The 24,406-nt window shown below is 35.4% G+C and overlaps 1 protein-coding gene across 3 annotated transcripts in view; it reads right to left on the bottom strand.

Moving 5' to 3' along the window:
- Positions 1-24,406, bottom strand: part of VPS13B (vacuolar protein sorting 13 homolog B) — a 415,483-nt gene that overhangs the window by 358,974 nt on the left and 32,103 nt on the right. For all 3 annotated transcript variants that reach the window (XM_042868778.1, XM_042868780.1, XM_042868779.1), the window contains exons 5-10: positions 20,031-20,198; positions 18,866-19,047; positions 15,499-15,673; positions 4,241-4,509; positions 1,622-1,717; positions 1,169-1,291 (exon numbers count right to left, since the gene is read on the bottom strand). In XM_042868778.1, the coding sequence (XP_042724712.1) occupies positions 1,169-1,291; positions 1,622-1,717; positions 4,241-4,509; positions 15,499-15,673; positions 18,866-19,047; positions 20,031-20,198 (1,013 nt within the window). The remainder of the gene's footprint in view (positions 1-1,168; positions 1,292-1,621; positions 1,718-4,240; positions 4,510-15,498; positions 15,674-18,865; positions 19,048-20,030; positions 20,199-24,406) is intronic.

Genomic DNA, 24,406 nt, shown 5'->3' with positions numbered 1-24,406 from the left:
TACTAGCTCACACTCCCCCTGTTTAACCAATATGAGAGGATAACAGGAAAAGCAGATAAGGGAGTCAGCTCAAGGAGCCATCAGATTGAATGAAAGAATGGCGAGAGAAAGGATCCCTGGCGCTGACAACAAGGGGAGGGCATGCACAGTGTGAGAGTGACTCCTGAAGAATACAAGCAAAGAGCTACCAGTTGGACTTGGTACCTCTGAATGCATCTTTTTGAGCACGGTGACCCAAACACTGTGGGACAAGCTGTATTAAAAGGCTTTGATAAAGTCAATGTATTCTGCATATCACTCAGTTTTTCCATAGTAGCACAGTCCACTAGCAGAAAATGGAGTTGATCTCCAGCAATTTTTTCTATTATGCAAAAATATGTTTCACTTCATATTTCAGTGCAGTCAGGAACTTTTGTTCATCTATATTGCACTTCAGCCATAATTATGTTTTTTGCACATCAGAACAAGTCTCTTGACCAGAAAGCTGTTTTTGAAGCTCAACCAGGTTTAAGGCTCTTATCCTGTTAAAACAGCATTCCACAGAATCCTGCCCAAATATGCTCTTCTGAAGCCAAGTGATACCATCCTACTATTTAATTTGCTCACTCTTCTCACAGTTTTAAACATCAGTCTCTTATTTCCTGAAGGCAAATCTGCCATCCACTCTCAAATCCCCAACCAGTTCTTCCTCGCCTGTAACAAGGCCAGCAGAGCATCTTACTCCATTTCACTTGACAACTGAAAAATGAGGCAATATACTTCTTCACTATTTTTGTTATTATCTCTATTACTTAGTACACATAATTACACTGAACTTCTATTGAATTCTGTACTTTCAAAAAAAAATTTAACTGTGTTACAATTTGCTATACAAGATCTAACTAAGCAAAAATACATCATGAGTGGGGGGGAAACAAAAGGGGGAAGTGGGATTCTCAAAAAAAAAAAAAAAAAAAAAATGTTACATTCTGCAACTTTTCACTCCTAGATTCTAGTCTTTTCAACTGAAAGGAAAACACATTGAGCTCTGTTCTGTTATGGACACATCCAAAAAACTTAAATGACAATTGATAACACCGGCTTTTCCAATTCTTGCAATCAAATATTTTAATAAAGAATACCAGCACTGCTTTGCTCAGTAAGCCAACTAATACTTCAGTATACTCACTTCATCATTCCTATTCATGTTCTCTTCGAAGTCTTTAATCCCCATAATTCCTTTAAGGCACATAGCTTGGCAGCCAACAAAACCTATTTGGCAATCAAAGAAAAGTTCACCTTTCATAAGGACCTAGTGAGGGAAAAAGTGTGATATTTTGAAGAATTGCCGTCCATAACAAATAGAAAAAAACATAAATGGAAATGTTTGACTTCCATATCTTTAGTGCTCTAATGAATAGTTGAGTTAAACAAATATGATATTTATAATTTCTCTAAAATTCTAGTGTTACGGTAATCGGATGCCAGGTTAATCCCTTACTCTTTTATATGTAATTATTACACAAACAGCAGCAGAATATGAAAATGAGTCAAGTAATTTCAAAAAATGTTATGTCTCAAACTATGGACTACAGTAAATAGTACAGTACAGTAATGAATAAAAAAATTATTGGAATATTACCTCAATTGTGGTTCCTTCTTGTTCCCAGCACAAAACTTCCTTGGATTTTACTTTCTGAGGGCTATAATAACTACTTTCAGCTTGCATTTCAGTGAGCTATGAAACAATAGGATAAACACCATATATATTCAATATTAGCATTAAACAGACAATGTCATTAATACACAGAACTGATGAAGATGAATTCAACTATAGACAAATTATTAACAAGCAGGAAACAGGTGCAGTTCAACAGCTGTGCCACATTATCCATATCAGAACTTCTCATATTCAACTTCTGGTTGAAGTATGCCATAACAAGAAGTTTTACATCCACTAGATAAGCAAATTACAACTTCTGTAAAGAGAAACTATGTGAAAGATGAAACAGATACACTGCTAGATCACTGTGGTTTCAAATTAGTTTGTAAATTGCTGTAAAAATCCATAAGTATGAATTATTTATTCTTCCCACAAAAAAAAAATTAAACAGACTGATATTAAGGAAACACTTTGAACTGCAATCATTTATTTTGCTGTTTGTTTTTTTTTTTTAATGGCAATTCAGAAAAAATACACGTTCATATTTCTTGCATATTTGATATAAACATTAAAAAAGCTAGTTCATATACACTCTGTTTAAAAAGCACATAATCTGGAGCTAAGACAAAAGAAGAAGAGATACAAAACATTCCAGAGTATTTTTGCACTTAAAGAAAATAAACTGTTTATGTTGAGCAGCTTAAATAGTTGTAATTCTATTTTTTTATATTAGAAATCCACAAGCTCTCCCTATAATCATCAGGACTGCATACACGGTTGCTGTTTCAAAGTAAAATCTTGTAATCCAAATGTTCGAGAAAATTGGATTTTTAAAGTCACTAATCACCCTTCAGCTGTGTGCAATTACTGTAGAGGAAAAGCAATTAATTGATTACAAGAATTCAGACATTACAAGAATCATTTTCACTGTTATTAGAAAACGCAACATTTAATTTGGCATGATTTTTAGCTGAAATGATATCAACTGCTCAGAATGCTAATGCAGAAACCTGACCTTATTTTTTAACCAAAATATGAACCACAAATTAATTCCATACATTCTTTGGATGTAAGCAGAACAATGAATTCTGTTTTCCTCCTAAATGTCACCATATTAGTCTTAGACTTCACATTTAAAATTTATAGTTTAAGATGTTATATTCTAAGTAGTTTTTATCACTTCTTACTGCAAAACGCACAAGCTTGCCAAAGAAACACTGGGAAAGCTAATGGTTGGCAACCCTGCACATAGCAGGGGATGGAAACTAGATGATCATTACGGTCCTTTTCAACCCAGGCCATTCTGGTTCTATGAAGGCCTTATCCAGTGAATTCTGTTCAAGAAAAGTTATTACTATTTTAACAAGCTTTCTCACATGAGGAAAGGGTGCACCAAATTAATAGTGTATGACAAAGCACAAAAGAAAGAACATGCTGAACCACAATAATGAGAACTCAAAGTTTTTTTTAGTGGTGTCCCAGGGATTTAATTAAAGGCAGAAGGAAAGTCTCCATAATTTAGCCTTTTTTTTTTTTTTTTAAACGATGGCTGAAACAGATTCACAAAAGAACATGTTTGTTCATGCTTCATGCCCTTAAATTTTGCAATCAAATTTGACAGGAGACCAAAGATACAAACATCCCCTACAAAATACCCACAGCTCTCAAAATCATTTGTCTCATTCTCTCTGCCCACTACCGAGATGCTAAATGCTCTGCTACAGCACCAAACAAAAACAAGGAGCCACGCAACCACTGAAACCACTGTCTCTGACACAAATGGCAAGCCAAACAGGCAAAGGGGAGGGAAGGTGCCATTGATACTAAGGGCATTAACATTAAACAAGTGTTACTGAAGTACTGCACTTCATCCAAACATCTCAAAAGTCATAGTAATGAACCTTAAATTCCTCTGCTGGTGGAAGCAGTATTATTTCCCCTTCAGAAGAGTTCTGGTCTTCACTTAACACAATTAACTGTTAAACCAAGAGCCACTTGCTACTACACTTGTACATCTAGAATAGCTTGCATATACTTCAGCATGCTGATTTTGCCAAATCAGAACCTTAATTTTTTTTTATTTCTATCAGTACATTTCAGCACCTTGTTCCAACTCTACTCCTTTCTGCAAATTCATGAAAGATCTATAGAGAAGCCCAAAAACTATTTAGATTATTTTTTTTTATTCAAGGGGAAAAAACAACATTATCAATTTAAATTTGTATTTGCACACAAACTCCCCTAACGCTCATTCTCATGCTCTATCAAGATAGAGCCCTTCCATAATAATACAAGCATTAGACAGGTAGAATACCACAATAAACTTTCACAGAAAGCCTTTTAAGATTTTCCCCACAAAGCATTCATCCAAGTGTATCAACAGGCTTCCTTTTCTTTTAGTGTTTGCACCTGAATTCTACTTCAAATAGCAAAACCACCTTTCACTGAAGTTAACGAAGTATTATGTGAAATTAACTTACAACACTCCCTTTTCGCCTGTTGTTATTCATCAATGTAATATCCCCAGTCTCAAATCAAACAGTAGATAAACAGTCACAAAAGCTTTACGCACCCTCAACAAACTCTTAAAATCCTCACCTTAAAAGTCACCGTTGCCTTTGAACAGTAAAATCCAATCGAAATAATAGGATCCTTGAGAGACTGAGATTTCTGCTGATGCAGTGTTGTTCCATCATCGATTCCACTAGATTCATTCTCCTCATCATCATAGCTCACAATGGCAGGAACAAATGACCAGGCCCAAGAAACCCATCCTTGTTGCTGATCATCATCTTGATGCAGATAAGGATCTTGAGTAACATATTGTGCGGGATATTGCATTACTGAGCCTGCTTCATCTTCTGCACCTTTTAATACAAGAACTAAGTCAAATTTCAAATCACCCATGCTTAGTTGTTCATTTATTATACTCAAAACTAGAGCATGCAAATTGTCTAGTATAAGACTCCATATATTATTCAGAAATATTTTGTGTACAGTCATAGAATATATGCTTAGTAATTAAAAATGTCTACTTAAGCTTCCAAATACTTGTTTGTTTCAGAAAGATTTTCCTCTTCAAAATATTAAGGGTTTTTGCAAAAATTTTATTGTGGTACATTTGCAACTACACCAGAAATTGTCTTGAAAGCATGTGGTACTGAAGACTTCTTTTAATAGGCACCTTCTGAAGCTGCAAATTAAATCCTACTAAATACTGACATATTATTACCTTATAGCTTTCAATTTAAAAAATGAAAATTAAAAAATGAATTCATCTGCAAAAGCTATAGCAAGGAAGATGTAGACACATCGCAGCACCAAAAATAAAGTTGAAAACATCTTTTGTTTCAAGTATTGTAAGATACAGGTTTTTCTAAATTTTGCAAAAAGCACACATCATCTGTAAACCAATAAGCCAAACACAATTTTCTGTGGAAAAGAATATACAGAACAGAGGTATTTTTCCAAAGATTCCTGATCCAAATGTGCACTGCACAATTAACTTAGCCTGGCTAGCTTCATCATCATTCTTATGAGACTCTAGAATGGTATTAACTCTTTCACAGTTCCATACACTGCGCATGATGCAGTGTAGTTCCCCGAGGGAAAAAGATACTGAGCACTCTATCAAACAGACACAAGCATATTCAATTTCTATTTACTTGTTTTCAAACTCAGAGGACCCATTCTAATGGCTAATTCTAAGAATAATAGCTTCAGCACTGTTAGTCTTCACACTAGAATGAACAGGTGTCCAAATTACATAGACACTGACAGTACAGGAGGAAAAAAAACACGCATCAGAATCCTCTGTAATGCTTGAATACATCTCATAAGGGCAAAGCAAGCTTCCCTCCAACTCTCCAAAAAAAAAAAAAAAAAAAAAGGAACCAGTATCAAGCATGGCTGAAGTAGTTTAGCCTAGACTGTGTTTGGCAAGCACAAAACAAATGGTGGAATGCGTGCCAAAAGAGAAAAAGCCTGGAAGCTGAGTATGTGGTTATGTTGGTCCATGTAGTCCACATCAACTCCATGCAGTCCTCTTAAGCCATGACTTAAAGTTCCTCTTGCTCTTCCTCTTACACAGCCAAACAGCTGACCCAAATTGACCAAAGGGATATCCTGTGCCAAATGATTTTGTGTAAAATCTACATTGAAGGAGGAGGAAGAAGTGGGAGACAGTAAGAGTGATGGCTTTTCTCTTCTCAAGAGGTACTTATATGCATGATGAGTCCTGCTTACCCAGAAGTGCCTTGAACATCTGCCTGCCAATGACAAGTTGCAAATGAATTCCTTGTTCTGCTCTGCTTGCACCAGTGAGCTGTCTTCATCTCAACTCACAAGTTCTCACACTTTCACCCTTCCCGTTTCTCTCCCCATTTTCTTAAAGGTTATTCTTTAAGAAAGTCTCCCTTACATTACATAAGTCAAACTTCAGCATGGTAGTCTTTCAACCTCTTTCCAGTATTTTACCCATTCTTCACGCGACCAAACTAATGACAGCAAACATTATAATCACAACCAGCAAGTTTATACATTCCTTAAAGCAAAACAAGGTAGAAGAACTTCTGATATTGAAGCAAGACAAATTAAAAAAGGAAAACTTTCTCAAACTGTACCTAGCCTCAAATTCAAGAAATGACAAAAGCTTGTACAAAAGAATTATTTTTTACTGCAGCATGAAATTTACTCTAACGTGCTCTAAGCAATTCATATTACATTCTTAATGATTCTCTAAACATCTAAAATGCATGTGAATTCTTAAGGAGCATTATCAGTTGTCCCCTTCCTATTTGCCAACAGTATCAGGTAACGTTAAGCTAGTGAGGATGTTGCAGGAAAACAGACTACCGATTAACTCAGACAAACCATCACAACAGGTTTCATACAAACCTGAGGACAGCTGTGATAGAGAACTTTTGTGGAAACTGTTGAAATTCTGCTACATCTTCTTTAAATAATCATCACACACTAACACTGAAGCAACATTATTTGTCTTTGCCTTGCAAACAACCCAAAATGTTTTGTTGTTTTTAACAAAAGCATTAAAAAAAACCAACATTTGTTAAAAACATTAAGAAATACAGCTATAAACTATTTATCTCACTATTAAGAAATTTCTTTGTCTTAATGTATACAACGAGAGAATCAATACTCTTGCTATTATTCCATTATCAAGAGAAGAATTGCAGGGACACCCCCACCACAACAGAGCCAGAGTCATGGGGGAACACTTACTTCACCATTACTAGCTACCCGTTAGGTGAGATCACATTTGAACAATTCTGCTTCACAGTTTTATATAAATGGACTGTACTGCATGACTGCATCCGTTTCCATGTTCAAATCAAATTTAATCTTCAGAAATTCACTATCCTTTCTTTTAAAGGGTTAATATACTTATGATATCTCTGACTAAGTCTGGAACTGAGTAGAAAGTCAGTCTCTTCATATTCTTTGTCTGCCTTATTCTTTTTCTGTATTAGTTTTCAGTCAGGTAAGGTCCCTGATTCCACTCTGTCTGTGGCTACATAAATACAAGTGGTGGAACTAAAAGGAGAGGGAAGGAGTACATCACCATCCCTTCTGGCAATACTATAAATTTTCATCTGGTTGAATCAACCATGAAAATGCACAAATTAACTTAAGTAATTCAAGAACACAGCTGCAGACGTTCCTTCTTGTATCATTAAATATTGTAGATATTAAAATTCATTTCCTCACCCACATTCTACCTGCTATAAGCTAAAGAAGTCACTCCAAACTCACAGCTATGATGACAATATCATTAATTATGAACGCAGCACTTATGGAATTAATACTGTAAGAAGAAAAAAAGAAGCTTGCAGGAAATGGAGTTATCTGGCTAATAACAACTGAATCACACAATCACAGAATGGCCAGGGATGGAAGGGACCTCAAGGATCACGAATCTCCAACCCCCTGCCACAAGCAGGACCACCAACCTCCCCATTTAATGCTAGACCAGGCTGCCCAGGGCCCCATCCAATCTGGCCTTGAACATCTCCAGGGATGGGGCATCCACAACCTCTCTGGGCAGCCTGTTCCAGCACCTCACCACTCTCATAGTAAAGAGCTTCCCCTGACATCCAACCTAAATCTTCCCTCCCTCAACTTAAAACCATTTACCTTTGTCCTGCTGTTAACAGCTTCAGCGCTGACTTAGAGAATGCAACAACCTTTAAAAAACAATCCTGCTGTCCTTCCATCAGGAGCCATCACGAGTAATGTCAAATATAGTAACATACATGCTTTCAAGTAACAAACATTTTCCATGCAATTTTACTTTGTATAAGTTGCTATACAAATAGGTATAGAAACAACTAATATGGTCCCCAACATGTTCAACAGCTATTCAGTGGTTGTGCTGTCAAGCTGAACTTTTTTCACAAGAAGATATGCATTGTACTATAGAAAGGCAGTAAAATGACTCCCACAAAATCCATTTGTAACACTTACTATGTTAATAGCTGAAAATGTTGACATTGAAATAGTTACACTTGACAGTACATATTAAAAAAAAAAAACTGTCTCATGATCTACTACACATGTTACACTAACAAAGAAGTATGAACAAAAACTTGCATGTAACTGGAAGAGGTATTAACATCTGCAGAAATTAAAATCCTATGCACCAAATTCTAGTCTGAAAGCTATCCCATACCTCCTTTTAAAAGTAAACTGTACCTGATCCCAACATCTTCTATTTGAAAATCTAATACCAAAGCTATACCATGGATATAGTACTAAAATAGTCATTCAGTCAAGGCACAGTACTTTTATACTTTAAAGACATATCACTTATTTTGCACAAGACAACCGTCTGCAGAGCTTCAAGTAACCAGAAGTACTGGGTGAGAATGGCAGAACAGTAAAATAAAGGTTGTCTCTTATTCCTGTACCCAGAACAACATCTTTCCTAAATTCAAATCTCTGGCTTCTACTAGGCCAGAATATGCTTAGAGACTACCATAAATCAAGGGGGGAAAAAGGAAAACAACAACACCAGTTTCCTTTTACTGCTGAGATGCTGGGTTCACTGGACACGAACTGCTACTGCAATATATGAAAGCTTCAAGTTCAACTTTAGAGAACATACTTGTTCAAGGCATTCATCTCCATCTACCAGACAAACTTCCCAAGCTTCTATTCTCTGTCCAGCTGTCTTGTCTAACAGTAAATTGAAACAATTCTAGTGGAAAACTAATGGGCAAGAGAATGTGGCAGGAGGGAGAGAAACAATCAGCTTCTACATGTAAGAAAATTTCAGTTAAAGAACGATGCTACAACAATTTTCAAGAGCTGAAACAACTATTATAAAGAATAATTAGACTCGATCTCTGGAGAGAATAGTGGGAAAGAATAGTTTGACTCCATCTCCAGAGGTCCCTTCCAACCTCTACGGTTCTGCAATTCTGTGAACTAACAGAATTAATTATTCCAGTGTGCTCTGATTACTTGAGGGTAATGCACAAGACAATTTGGGGTTACTAATCAATTATTTAGAAATACCAATCATTTAAATGCTATCTCTATTCCAATAAAATTACAAGCAGGTGCATGAGTTAGTTAAGGATGAGCTACAAACAGGCGGTAGTTATATTAAAACACCAGAACCAGGGCAAGAGGTAAGAGATAGCTCTATTTTAATGACAAGGGAGAGCAAATAATTTGAAACATCACAGATGAAATAATACAGGAAAAAGGCAAGAGCCTCTGGGTTGAAGTACAAATTGCAGAACAATTAAGCTCAAAGTGTTACATAAGTGAAGATATCCACAGAAAGATGAAGATGCTCATTGTCTGACAACAGTAAACTATGAAAGAAACATTTTCATTTTATTCAGCAGAAGACATTTGATATTTAAGCTACTATGCAAAAAGCAAAAACAAAAGGTCAATGTGTGACTCATGCCAATACATCTCAGAAATTTAATTAGATTTGTGGGTCTGCAGTCAAAAAGGAGTATTAATGTTTTTCAAGACAAAAAGGACAAGCCAACATAAATGATTTTTAAAATGCATTCACAGAAAACTAGTTCTCCACGGAAAAGGTTACCATTACTAAAACAATAAAAAATATTTCAAGTAAACAAAGTTGGTCTTCCTTATTTACACATTATAATTTTACATTATTTAATTTTCACTTCTCTTTGCTGCTCATTTTAACTTCTGCTCACACAACTGGTGTTGCAAGAAATTCTGTGTCTAAACACATATTCCAAATTAACAAAATCTCTCCATCTCTATAAAGCAAACTTGATACTCACCTGTGAATATGGCATATGGCTTCACAGGAACCAGTTACAATATATCATTGCCTACAGTGCAGTTATTCATCATCACACTATCAGTTAAAACAGCTGCACAATGAAACGATCCCCCAAGCCCTATTGCACAGGTGTTCATGTTGCATGTTGAAATATGAATTTCAAGTACATCTAGTTTCCTTGACAAAATACAAAAGGATATCAGCAAGGAAGACATCCCAATAATGGGACTAGGCTAGGCTGAAGGACCAAAAGGACTGTGGGGTTCCCTGCACAGAATGCTCACTCCATATATGCATGAAAAGATGAAGAGCTGCAATAGCACAGCGCATCCCCACATCTTGCAAAGATAATGAGCACTTTCATCTCTTTAATACTCAAGAGAAGAATCACAAAAACAGCAGATAAGTCTATAACAAAAGTAACAGGTAAGACTAAGCACACACAATCTTTTATTCCAACTGGGGGCAATTTTCTCCTATTACTATTTGGTAATAACTATAGTATACTCAAACTTCTCAATTAAGTATGGATAAGTACATCTACTTCAGTACTACACATCCAAGGTGTTGGCTCTAGACAGCCTGGTCTAGTGGCTGATGACCTTGCCCACTGCAGGGGGGTTGAAATTAGATCATCATTGTGGTCCTTCTCAACCCAGGCCATCCTGTGATTCTATGATTGTTCAGTTCTCCCATTTTTATCCTAGTACAGTACTGTAGGATCAGCTTCCTCTCCAGCAAATTATGCTCATCTAGACAAGCTAAATCACCCAAGATCCACTCACAGAGGGACCTCCAAACACTGGAGAAATGGGCTGACAGAAGCCTCACAAACTCCAGCGATGAGAAGTCCTACAGCTGTGGAAGAACAAACCCAAGCAACAGCACATGCTAAGGGCACCCAGCTGTGCAGAAAAGGACATAGTGGACATCAAGCTGAACATCAGCAGCGTGCCCTTGACATGAAGGCCAATGGTACCCTGGGTTGCATTAGGAGAAGTATTACCAGAAGGAAGGGGGAGGTGACCCTTCTGTTCTACTCAGCACTGGTGAAGCTGCACCTGAGCTACTGGACCCTGTTATGGGCCCTCCAGTACAAGAAAGATCTGGATTTACAGGAGAGAGTTCAACACAGGGCCACCAAGATGATAAAGGGCCTGGAACACCTCTCTAAGGAGAAGTTGGAAGAGCTGGAACTGCTCAAATTGGAGAAAAGAAGGCTCAGAGAGACCTAATCAATGTCCATAAATACTCAAAGGAAAGATATACATAGGACAGAGACAGGCTCTTTTCAGTGGTGCCAGGACAAGAGACAATGAGCACAAACTGGAGCATAAGAGGCTCCCTCTTGAATTCTGTGCTGTGTTGGTCCAGAGCACTGGTACGGGTTGCTAAGAAGCATCTTCTTGGAGATTTTCAGGTGCCTGGATGTGAACCCAGGCACACAGTTCTAGGTATTCCTGCTTGAGTAGTGGTTGGACCAGATGGCTCCAGAGGCCCTTGTCAACCACAGCTACTCTCCAACTTTATCATCCAACAAGAGCCACAGTTCTCTGCCTGAATTTTTTCTATTTTTCAAACCTCTAAGCTTCAAATTTTATTTAAAATATTACAGTATTTCAGCTTTAGATCATCAACCTCAGCAACTCCACACAACTAAATTTCAGTTTTCCTCTGCACCCAGCCTTCTTGTTCTTTTTCATACCATAATTGTTTTCATTTTTATTTACACTAACCCTTCTCTTTCCCTTACAAACCAAAAGCCTATTTTCAAGCCCCAGTCCCTCATAACTATCACTGATATATGTCACATTCAGATCCTTCTTTTGAATGGATCTGCAGCAAAATACATCAGTTTCCTCCTTTCACTACCAGTACAACAACATTCAAGACCACAAGGCAGACAATCCTCAAATAGTCAGAAGAAAATGTCCTGAGTTGGAACATGGTTCAATATGCATGCAGCATTAACTGAATTTATCTACAGTATTAAAGCAAGTTTCCACATGCATTTCTGACTTATTATTGTCAATGCGTTTCAAATGTTTTCAGCACAACAGAATTTGAGCAGATTTTTCTTAGAAACAGCAAAACACACATCCATAACATAGGCTACCCCTGCTGGCAAATTTCAAAGTCCTATTCTAATGTTTGAGTATACAAGAACACTTCAAACGAATTGCTGCTGGAACACTCTTAAAAACGCATCATTGATCAATTCAGTTGATGGCAGCATCAGAAGTTCTATTCAAAAGACTAAGTTTCAGTGACAAGTGGGCCAGATAAATTCTGTAAATTGAAACAGAATTATTTCCTGATCAATACTGGGTTAAGCTACTTAATGAATCTTCAAAAGCCTTTCAAAAACTTACAGAAATATAGCTTATAGGTTAGGTCTGGACATTATTAAACTGTAAAGAATTTAGGCATAATTCCTGTGGAATTAGTCTTGAATTTCATTGAGCAGTGCTCTTGGAAAAAAATGTGGTTAATACAGCTCAGAAGATAATACATGTCATTTATTGTCTTGATTACATATTTTTTTCTCCTGAAAATAGTAACGTATTCAAAGTTTCCTCAGAAAAGTTCAAATCTGTGTTTGGAAATTTGGACAAGAAATGAAAATTCTAAGAAAGTATTTCCTTCCCAATCAGAGATAGAACACAAAGTCAGGGAAAAAAAAAAGGTACCTCACAAACAGATGGTATGAATAACCTGGTATTATCTATTTGGCACTCTTGCTCACCTGCACTAAATGAGAGGGGAAAAAAGTCATTAGATATCTAAAAATTTTGCTTGTATGTGTACACACACTAACATGTACATGTTTGTGCATGTATGCCTATGTAGGTATACTGAACATATACAGCAAATAAGCATAAATGGCATACAGGAAGACAGTTGGTAGTAGCTTCAGGGTATAGGCAGCAAAACAGTTTGCAGTGAAGACAGAATGGGATTTTTAAAATAGTTTCTTCAGTTCTGGCCTGGCTACTTACAACAATCACCATCTTTTTGTGTTCTGAAGTAGATAACCACATCAAAAATACATTATCACAATTAAACGCAGTGACAGTGTTTCAGCATGGCACATTTGAACAAACACTGCATAAGAAATTGCAGGTTTGCTCCTTGGTATTTTCTGCCATTGCAAACTTATTACAATTTCTTACCATTCTGACTGCAACTGTGAACATCAGTGCGAAACAGCATATTATGACTATTCCATGAAAAACTAAACACAAGTAAACACATTCACAGTTGTTCAAAAAATAAAGCCAAAGACCTACAGACAGCAATTGCAAGGTAACCTTCCTGAGGACATTCAATAGAAAAGATGACAAGAGACATTTTGACAAAGAGCTTACTCATATTTGTACCTAAGAATGTCAAGTTCCCATCCCAGATGCAGAAGAGATTATGTTTTCAGGCAGATGCCTTTTGAATCCATCTTAATCCTCCCCTAAGCTATATTTGTTTCACCATCCCCCTCATACCCTAAACAGAAAAAGAAATAAGGACAGCTCTCCATCTCCCTCCTATTCACAAGCGTTCTCTTCCATACATACCTGTTCATTTTAGTCTTCTCGTTACTAAGCTATCCTCTGTCTCCAGTAACTGGATCTTTTCATCTGAAACCTGCTGCCTACCAGTCCCTGCTGTCCTCATACTGATTCACAGGACTTCTCACAGAATCACAAGGTTGGAAACGACCTGCAAGATCATCCAATCCAACCACCCTCCCATTCCTATCAGTGCCACAAGCTACTAAACCATCTCTCGTAGCTCCTCATCCAGGCGCCTCTTGAACACTGCCAGGGACGGTGACTCCACCACCTCCCTGGGCAGCCATTCCAGTGCCTGACCACCCTTTGAGAGAAAAAGTTTCTCCTAATATCCAACCTAAACCTCCTCTGGTATAACTTCTTGCCATTTCCTCGGGTCCTACTATTTGCCTGGGAGAAGAGGCCAGACCCTTTTGCACCACAACCTCCCTTCAGGAGGTTGTATTCAGTTCTCTGTATTCTCTTCCCTATACTCAAATGGTCCTACTCACATTCGTAGCTCCAGAAATCCAGATACAAAGTTGTAGCAACTCTAAACATTTTAAATAGCTATGGCATGAAAGGCCAGATTTTCTTGAACTTCAATAGGAATGAAGGAAAAAAATATCCGAAGTACAAAGAAAAAACTCTGTTGGAAAGCAAGAGCAATGCAACCCTAAAGTTGCAGAACTTTAGCCCTTCTCCTGCCAACATACAATTAAAACATTGGTTCTATATAAGGAGTTCTTACAGTTCGAGATTCTTTTAAAAACTACATGCTGTTTAAAGTTCCAGGAGAAAATTAAGTTAGTATTTTCAAAATATTAATAATTAAGCACTTCTAATCATATGGTGTAACAAACTCCATATTTCTTGTATGGCAAATAGTTCATAGTACAGAAAACTATTTGATCTTTAAAGAAAGTACAGGAGAACTATTTACAGACATCCTATTTATTTGCTCAGTTCCACACAGCAGCAGCCCAAGAGAGAACTATACATCTGGCATGAGAGCAACATGGTTATCCGTGCCAACCAACATTAAAGGCTACTTTTCAGGAAAAAAAAAAAATCCACTGCTGTAGTCTTTCCAATAACGTATTATTTTTCTGAAGCCAGAGAAGGCAGTAATACAGAGGCAGTAATACAGGATTTAAAAAAAAAAAAAAACACACATAAGCTTAAGTAAATTGAAATTACATATTTCTTAAAAAGAACAAATAAAATCAATATTTTATACCGACAGTCTTGAACTGCTGTAACACTATAAAAACGAGCATAGCTTAATATTGCTGCATTACTTTCACATACAACTTCAAAAATTTTCTAAACGTAATCATGTAGTACTCTTGCATTTTACTTCCCCAGACAAATTCAACCTTGGATTGTTATGCTAATTGCCTCAAGACACTAAAGAGAAAGGCGAAGAAAATTCACCTTTCAGTGTTATAACTTTTAGAAGATTAATCTCATTAAGGGACCATGAAATACCATGAAGAGGAAATAAATTTTAAATGAAAATAAAAAGAGACTAGACAACATAGAAGAATTCTTAAACTAGTGAAAACATATTGCAAAGTAATACCTCGCTGTTTAGACAAAGTTAACATATCTGTTCTCAGTAACAAGTTTCACAGAAACATGAAAAACAGCACTTTGAAACTGGCTGCAGCCCCACCTAAACTAAATAACAGATCAAGCAACAAACAAACAAAATATAAGTTGCCTAAAAATAGGTATCTCACTGCATAAATACTGATAAATCAAATTACTTCACTGTGTCACAGCTCCTTAAGTGTCTTTATATAAGCTTAACCTCAGTTTCGCAAGGATCACCAGAACACTTTTCAGAACATAACATGAAAAAGATATTGATGCATTACACACACCTATAGCACAATGAACTGGCTGTATCAAATTACAGACTGCCAAAGCTCTTTGCTGTGGCTAGCCTTGGTCACTTATATTTGTAAAAAGCAAATAAATTAGTGCTTCAACACAAAAATTGCATTTACCTGTGACGTTCCCCAACATATCCTTTGTGTGGCAAATCAAATCTTCGCTTTCTCCATCTTTGATGTTCCCTATTTCCCCATAATAAAGAGCAATCCCAAGTTGCATTATGCGTATAAACATAGGAAGCTGCTGATCGGAAATTGAAAGTTTCAAACTTTCAACAAACGTATGAATCTACATCAAAGAAAACAAAAGAAATCAAAATCAAAGTACTGTCCTCATTGAAGTCTTTTTAAACTGTATGGTTCATACTAATATTCAAAGTGCACTCTAATTTCTGATAATAAAACCTGTAACAACACAAGGCAAAGGGCTGCAAACGATGACTGTCAGAAAGCTCTTTGGATTGCTACACAATAAATTTTATGTTAAAAGTCAAATGCAAACTACTATGCTTGGTTGGGTTTTTTTTTGTTTTAGTTTGGAGTTTTTCTTTTGCTTGTTGGGGATTTTTTGTTTGGTTGGGTTTGGGGGTCTTATGTTTGTTTCTACAACTATTGCTAAAGACATTTCCAAACCACGTAAGTAGTTTTGATTAAATACCTCTACGAAGATTTCATAAAAATCTCTGCATTCTAAAGAAAATCTAGATATACTGGTCTTTGCATTCAATTTCTTTCACTTCGATCCTTTTCCTACTGTCAACACTATTTTGAGTGGACAGGTAATGACTGGGGAGTGGGAGAAGGATTCATTCCAAGTGAAATGTGAAAAAACAGTTTGTCAGCATATTCCAGTTCAAAACATGTCATTAAGTAAACCACTCTAAAAGAAAGCTCTGAGAAAACTGCAGTTACTAAGGTGAAATGTTACCCTTCTTTCAGCAATATTTTAGTTATTATTCAATATTTCCAAATAGTTTTGAGTGTTTTCTTGTTATAATGTAAAAACTTAGATTTGATCAGAAAGCTACTGTTCATTAACATAGGAGCTCTATGAAACAATTACAGAAATACAGAAATTTTCTTTAACATTAAATATATTTTTTAGTTCCAGGTACAATTTAGTTGTTATTGTTTTTGTTTTTTTTTTTTTTACATGAAAATAACAGAAATGAAAAGTAGCTGCACATCATCACTATCTTAATGCATTTCAACTCATGAAACATGAAAAATTACTTTATAAGCAGTACTGGATATCCACAGACAGGTAATATAATACAGTAATATCTACATAAACGTGTGCTAGTATACCAGTAAGGTAATGTGAATAAATCTACATTTAGTGCAATTATTACTCGGAGCTCTAGTTATACAGAACAAATGACAAGGTAGTATAACTCATTCTCTATAGACTTGCAAAATGATTTATCAGACTTCTGCTGTTATTTAAAATTCTCTGAAAGAAGAGAGCATTCAAAATCCTAAAATACTTTTTGGAAATCAGAAACTAACTCTTCAATACCAGTTTCAACATCAGCTGATTTAAAGCACATCTGTAATCTTTTTCATAAGTGTACCCAGCAAGTGTAAGGCAAACTGCTTTCAAAATTTGGAAGACAAAAGATTATTTTGTCAGAAGTCTTCTTAAAAGCTGCATCTAAGGCCTGTATCATAATGGAAGACCGGAACATTGAGTAGCACTGTAGATAAAAGACATAGTTTCTATTAAACTACTATATAACTGTTACATTCCTGTGCCTGTATGGTACTGCCTTCCCATCAGCTTGCTCTTACATTGCATCACCAGACAAAAGCACTTACTGCTCAGTGAGTTCATTCATCTGACTAAAATTTACAAAACCAGAAGAAAAATGACTCCAGTACTCTCTTCCTTAGAGGAGTCTCAGCTTAAACTCAATAAGATTAATTCGGCCAAAACTTGGCAGCATTACGCAGATGGTAAAATCATTCTTGTCTCTACAGCAATAATAAAGGAGTTCATGCTATTAAGAACTTGCAAGCCTTGGAAACTTTCACTCAAGACTGAAAAACAGATACACTTTACTAAATAAACAACACAATAAAATTCATCACACAGATCTCCACAGATTGGGAGAAAAATAGAGGGTTACAGCAGCTTTTGTCTTCAGCTGGTAAAGAACACAAGCTGCTGATACTGCACCAGCATCACCTGTCATAATGTAGCACAGAAGCTACAGTAATACCACCTGCAACAGAGACTTCATAAGCTTGTAAGTGCCCTGGAATTAATCCCATTAATGAAGTAGATATTTACTGGTACAGCTTCTTCTACTTAACTTTTGTAAGAAATACAGCTGTGTCCACTTAATACTTAAATATTTTAAAGGTAATGTTTTAAAATAAGTACATTCTGATGAACTGCAGTGCACAACTTCCATGCATACAACAAATTATTAAGTTCTCAAATATGAAATGTGTAATAAAATGGGTAAATAGATTTGCAGAGCTAATTAGAGCATAAAAAACACTGAAATACAATGAAATACTTAAGTCAAAAAATCATTACCCTTGGACCAATATTCTTTGGAACATATGTTATTAATTCACCTCAATATTGATCTCTCATCATAAAACTATATATCCAGATTTAATTGAGCATATTTGTGAATAAATTATATATATAATAATGTGTATAAATATGTTTATATATTTTATATTTAAATATTCAAGAAAATAGGAAAGACAACCAAGGAAAAAGGTAAAATAGAAAAAAAGCTATGCACAACAAAACCAAAAATCAAAGTGCACAGACAAAAAGGCAGAAGATTTTAAAAAACTGAAATGTGCCTTTAAAAAGAGGCAGGAGCAATACATGACCAAAGATAACCAAAAATGTATGGAAGAGTTTAATACAAACTCAATCTAATTGCTACCACTCCAGTGCACACTAGTATGTTTATTTTGTCTGACATCCAGTAAAAAAAAAACTCGTATTTCGTAACAATCATCATTTTTATGACAATACCATTTTAAACCATGTAAGGAACTCATTCAGCATCAGACATTCATAAACTGCATTGCACTCTTGCCCGTTATGAATTGGGCTTGGCTTGCTGCTACTTTTCATGTGCCTCACTAAGTACTGTTAATTGTTATACATGAGAGCTAGGCCTAGATACCATTTTATTCTCATTATAGAAACCATAAAACACACTACTTCCCCCACTTCTTCCCAAGAGATTTTCGCAGACATAATTTTTCCTTAAAATTATGATTACATTTTCTTTTTTAAAACCATAGGAAAAGTACAAAAGATTAAACAGCATCACTTACATACATGCTGTAAAATATTAATTGCATCATATCAGTAGAAGATAAAAAATTCCCATCAGCAAAACAACAGCAGTGGTATTTCATCTTACTTTAAATTTCAAAGTATATTTTTCTAGATCCCAAAACTAACACAAAGACTCAGTAAAACAAAATATTTTTTGATACCTACTTTAATAATAGATGGCATTTTGGAGTTGAGGTTATCGTAAGTAAAATGCAGACGAGTCTTGAAGGAACATTTGTACAGCAGAGGTTCCTGATAAAATTCAATTTTACCACTAGCATTTCTCTTATCAAGACACACTGTGCAGTCAGAAAAATTGATCATCTTTCTCAGTACCAGATCGGTGGCTTTGAAAAGAAGTAGATATAAATGTTAAAAAAAATATATACTGTGCAAGAAAAACAATCCAGGCATACATGATCTTATCAAAAGGGAACAATACAAGATGGCTGCACCGTCATTATTTTAGATCAAGAAAGCATTTGCTTATATGATTGAAGTGAATAAACAAACATGCACACAAGGATTGCTCTTCAGATGAATACTTAAGTAGATATAATTAATATGTGTCCTCACTTCCTAAAATTTTCAAATTGCTACCCATTCCCAGTATGTTTTACTTATTACTATTCTCCCGGAAATAATCTTGTGTGCTTTCCCCCTTAGGAAACTAATACTGGAATTGTCCACTGCACCAGGGATATTCTGTGTGATCTTGAAATGCTCTGTGCCTGAATTCCACTTCTACCAAACGTCAGTAAGAACACGGAGAATTACAGAAGTACTGAGAATATTGGTAATTCAAAGACTGAGACATTTGGACACTGACAACCAAGATAAAAAAAAAAAAACATAAAATAAGTTAAAACTTCTCCTGAAAGCAAGAGGTATAACACTTTCCAATTAATATGCCAAACTCACTACAGTAAGGCAAGTTTTATATCTCTACTCAGCTTAGCTGCAGATTTTAATAAGGTCACAAACAATTGCAACAGAGCACCTTAACACACTACTGATCATTTACAGAAATAGAAACAGACTGCATAAGCACTCACCACCAGAGGCAAGTGCAAAATGAAATAAAATCACAGAAGGACAGCAAGTATGAGCAGAGAAAGTTTTAGAATCTGTTGTATAATCATTTAAGTTTGCCTTAAGAATCATTAGAATTGACTCTGTAACATTAGGGATGAAATAAACTGATCACTACTGAAAGTAGGCAGAAAGTTATCTTATTTCTGACACAAAACGCCATTTTAGTTAGACTAAGAATTACTGTTTGAATTTGAGTTCCATCTTTAATACACTAAGCCAGAAGATATCTACTCACCAGAGATGTCCATAAATGCTCGATCCCAAAACTCATCCACTGTATAGCATTCTGCAGAAGTGATATTGACTGAGAGAACAATGTCATCCTCCACATACTTCAAAATGAGATTGTTGATCACAATATTGACATTGTTTACAACACGCCTAATTAGACTCTGAACATAGCCTATAAAATAAAAAATTCTTATTTATAAGGAAGACACAATGCCAAATCCATCTGTAATTGAAGTGATTATTTCCAAATTATATTTCTTTTTTAGCTCAGAACTAAAACATCAAATACCATCCTTTATACACCCAAAAATCAAAAGCCTTGAAGCTTTTTGTAAGGACAATTGGCTCAACTAAGTCAGACTTCTGGAAACACAGCAGTTAAGTTATGAAGGCAAAACTGTAAATACTAACAGCCAAATACAGTACAAGAGATTAGTTGCTTTTCCTGCCAGCAAGAACTAGGTTTCAAATTAAAGACAATGGAAGATTGAATAAAAGATAAAGACTGACACTAAATTTTTTTTAATTGAAAATTATTTAGAAATAGGATTAAGAAGATGGCACTCCAGAAGTTGCTGGAGTCCTTGAAATATGTATATATTCTAATTCCACTCTTAACTCGTTTTAAAAAGTTAACTACATTTTAATACGCCTAGCATTTTTTCATTCTAAAAGCTAATATATCCACATCATGCTCAATAAGACTCCCGTGAGATATAACAAAATCAATTTCTGTCAACAACTAAAGAGTAAGCATCTGCACTGAAACCTGCTGGCATGAAATCCATTTAGATTTTTTCAGATATAATGTGATTGGAAAAATAATCTGTACTGTGAGCTCCCAGTATGCAGTAAACACTCTAATTTCTTTACCATACTGGTAAAATATAATACTACATATATTTGTGTATTCTCTGTATAATGAATGTAACTATGGAGATAAAGATCTTGTGTTGGAAAAATACCATGACTTTTATGTTTTAAAAGGTTATTACATTACCCACATACTTTACCCAAAAATACATTTAATACATAATTAAAAAGCAATTGTACACTTATAAATCCACAGGTTTGAAGAACAGTTTTATGAAATTTGCATTAAATAAAATTTATTTGACCAATTTTAATTCAAACAAATCTGAAATTTAACATCAAAACATAGCTTTATCAGTAGGAGCAGGCTAACGCTGCAACTTCTGCTCTACTTGTTCTAGCTACTCAGTGTCACATTCAAATACTGATATTCATCTTAGAGTATATTAAATACTTTACCACCGTGATTTTCTTTACTCGAGACCTGCAAATTTACACACTTGACATCCAAACCTTTTCTTACCCAGCATTCAAAGCCTCCAATCACCTCTTATTAAATGCAAGACATGCTTTCAGATGCCACCAGAGGCATATTGGGATTCTGACTGAGTTGTATGGTTGAAAAAGTATTTCACTGTTGAAATCTTAATTGTATGAAAAAGTATTGCCTTTCTTATCATAACTCACAGGGCCTTATTTTACGCTATTTTTGAGCATATGTTATTCCAAGTATGGTTAACAGAACAAAAATAACATTTTAACTTCTGTCATCTTAGTAGATTATAACTGTATTAAAACAAACAAAAAAATTGCAAAACATTTTAGTGCACTTTTCAGGGCAAAGGTCTACACACACAGGAAAAGCAGAAACACAGTAAAAGTCAAATCTCTGGCAGATGAAGTTACTTTTTTTAACTGTATTAAATTGAATTAAACTTTTTTGTGTAAACGTTTTCAGTGTAAAAAGTTACAGAATATACACAGAATAACTTTGTTTTTAAGAGTTTTCTCACTCACATCTTAAAAATGTAAAGTATAATTCCAGATTGTATGAAATCAGAAGAGCAAGCGCATTATTTCAGCACTTAAAAATTAAAACCATGTCTCTTAAGTATGAACAAAATGCACAAGAGACCTACTTTCACCACTGGCATGGTGTGAACTGGCCTGCCTATTAATAGAAGCTGGCACAAACAATTCAGCTGTTTGTTTTGTTGGTGGTGGTTTTTTTTTTGTTTTGTTTTGTTTTTTTAAGTACAGGGTAGAGATATACAGACTTTATAATTAGAATCAAAACATGATAATCAGTAACCTAATGACTATTTTCAAGCAAGCTATTAATTTCATTAAAGAAACTGAAGCTGCCCTTACACAAACCCAAAAGCTTTCTTTTGCATTAATGCATTTGATTTTTCTTAATATTTTTCTTCAAAGAATATTTCAACATCAATTCCATTTGCAATTTCCTGCTTCGAATGACAGAAACATCACAAATCTAGCAACACAACAGCAAAACCAACAAAGAGTGAGCTGTAAAGACAGTTTCCAACATTATTCAGAGCAAATTACGGAGCAGTAAGGACTAGTCTAAAAACAAAAACATGAGTTTTCATCTGCACATCTTTTAGCCCAAATGCATAAAAAGAGCAGAATTCTGTCTCCCAAATGAAACAGAGGTCAGGAATTTGAAGAAATACAGGAAGTTTTTATCAACCCTCACATTTGGAGATGTTTTTAACTGCTATTTCTGTAATTTTTAAGCATAACACTATGACCAACCTTGCCAGTAAAATTCAGTTGTATATATAGTAAAATATGGAAATATATAATAAATATAATAAAATGGTGGAAAACACCAGGAAGTCTGTAGGGGTAAATCCTCTTCTGAGGCTCAACACAGAAAACCCACATATATACCTCTTCCAGAGTATCCAGAACTCTACAGACTGCATTATGCAACAAAACTTTGAATGTAGGTTCAGCTCCATGACTAAAGACTATCACAGCACTATATCTCAGAATCAACAGAATTGACAGCATCAGACTGGTCGTACCTTCCCCACTTTTAGTGTTCTTTTGTTACCAAAGCAACTTTTTAGGTGAGTTCTGCCAAACCCCATAGAAGGGCACATGACTCTTTGTGATAACAGTAACAAGAAGTTACAACAGTAATCTATATCTATATCCTCAAAAGATGAAAGCAAATACAGTGCACATGACAATATCTTACTAAAATCCAAGATGTACAAATTATAACTTTGCAAGGCTATATCCTATACCACAAAGAATAGAATCACCCCATAAGGAGGTATGTATCTCTAATCTAGGCCATATACTACAAAAGATTTCTGACTATTTAATGTGTTACATATACATTCAGAGATAACAAAATAAACAACGGGAAAAGCACAACTGTATTTAGAGAAAACAGCTGCACAGAAAGTAACTTATAACCCATCCAATAAGGCAAGTTTTTCACTAATGCTCTCAGAATCACTAGGCTTTACTCTACACAGCTGATGGAGTGTGACAATGAAGAAGGTGACAGCACCCTACAGTTTCAAAGAAGCACAAAACATATCTATAGAAACTATCAAATAGTAATAAACGTCACAGGGTTCTGTAATCTGCTACAGTACTGCAATTAACTTGCATGGAATTTCCATGAACACATCTATTACTGAGAATCACAGTATATATCATATATATCTCATATATATATATAAAGAGAAAACATGCAAATCAGTTTTCAATGTTCATGTTGCATTTTGACATGTGAAAACATCTTCTGGAATGTTCAATTTGATCAGATGTCAATATTTCAATACACATGCCTCCAACATCTGTCTTCTTCTAGAGAACACACCTTCCTGGGAAATCCAGAGGTGAAACTTCTGGAAAATATCATGAAACAAATGCTAAAACCATCCTAGAAAGCAGTACAATCCTCCAACTCTTTTCCAAGCCTTATACTCCTGCTGTTCCCAGGTGAAACATCAAGAGCCTAACACCAACACGTCACCAGAGCCAAGGTGCTGTCCATGGTAGAATGTGCCTCAAGTCCTGCAGTTCCCAGTCATTGGAACTTACTGGATTTGGAGCTGTGAGAGCCTTCAGGTCTGGTTCCAAAAGTGCCCATTCCAAGCTGATACTACTTACTACTACATGATATTCCAAATGCTGAATAATATCCTCTTTCAATTCAAGTTAAGGCAAGTAAAAACTTAGACTTTCTGTTAAAATAGAGAAAAAAACTAACACAAAACTGTCATGCCTATAACCTACCTAAAATTATGTGCATGAGAAGGCAAACTGAAATTCATTCCAGTACTCTCAAGTTTCATATTTCTGTACAGAGCTATGCCTAATACATTAAATTGCTGATCAGATAACACAGTTCTTCATTTTTATATCATACAAATATTTCCAAGTTCAACTGAGATAAATATTATGTCAGGAAAAACAAATTAGCATCTCCACTAGCAGACAGAACTAAATAAGAAAAATCCATCAGGACTACTACTCAAAGAGAAAACCCTATCTTCAAAACCATTTTAAGAATCTGAA

This window comes from Lagopus leucura, unplaced genomic scaffold, assembly GCF_019238085.1.
Source record: "Lagopus leucura isolate 7727_CA_CO unplaced genomic scaffold, USGS_WTPT01 Super-Scaffold_100002, whole genome shotgun sequence".
NCBI classification, from domain to species: domain Eukaryota; kingdom Metazoa; phylum Chordata; class Aves; order Galliformes; family Phasianidae; genus Lagopus; species Lagopus leucura.
This window is presented reverse-complemented; position numbering and strand designations above follow the sequence as displayed.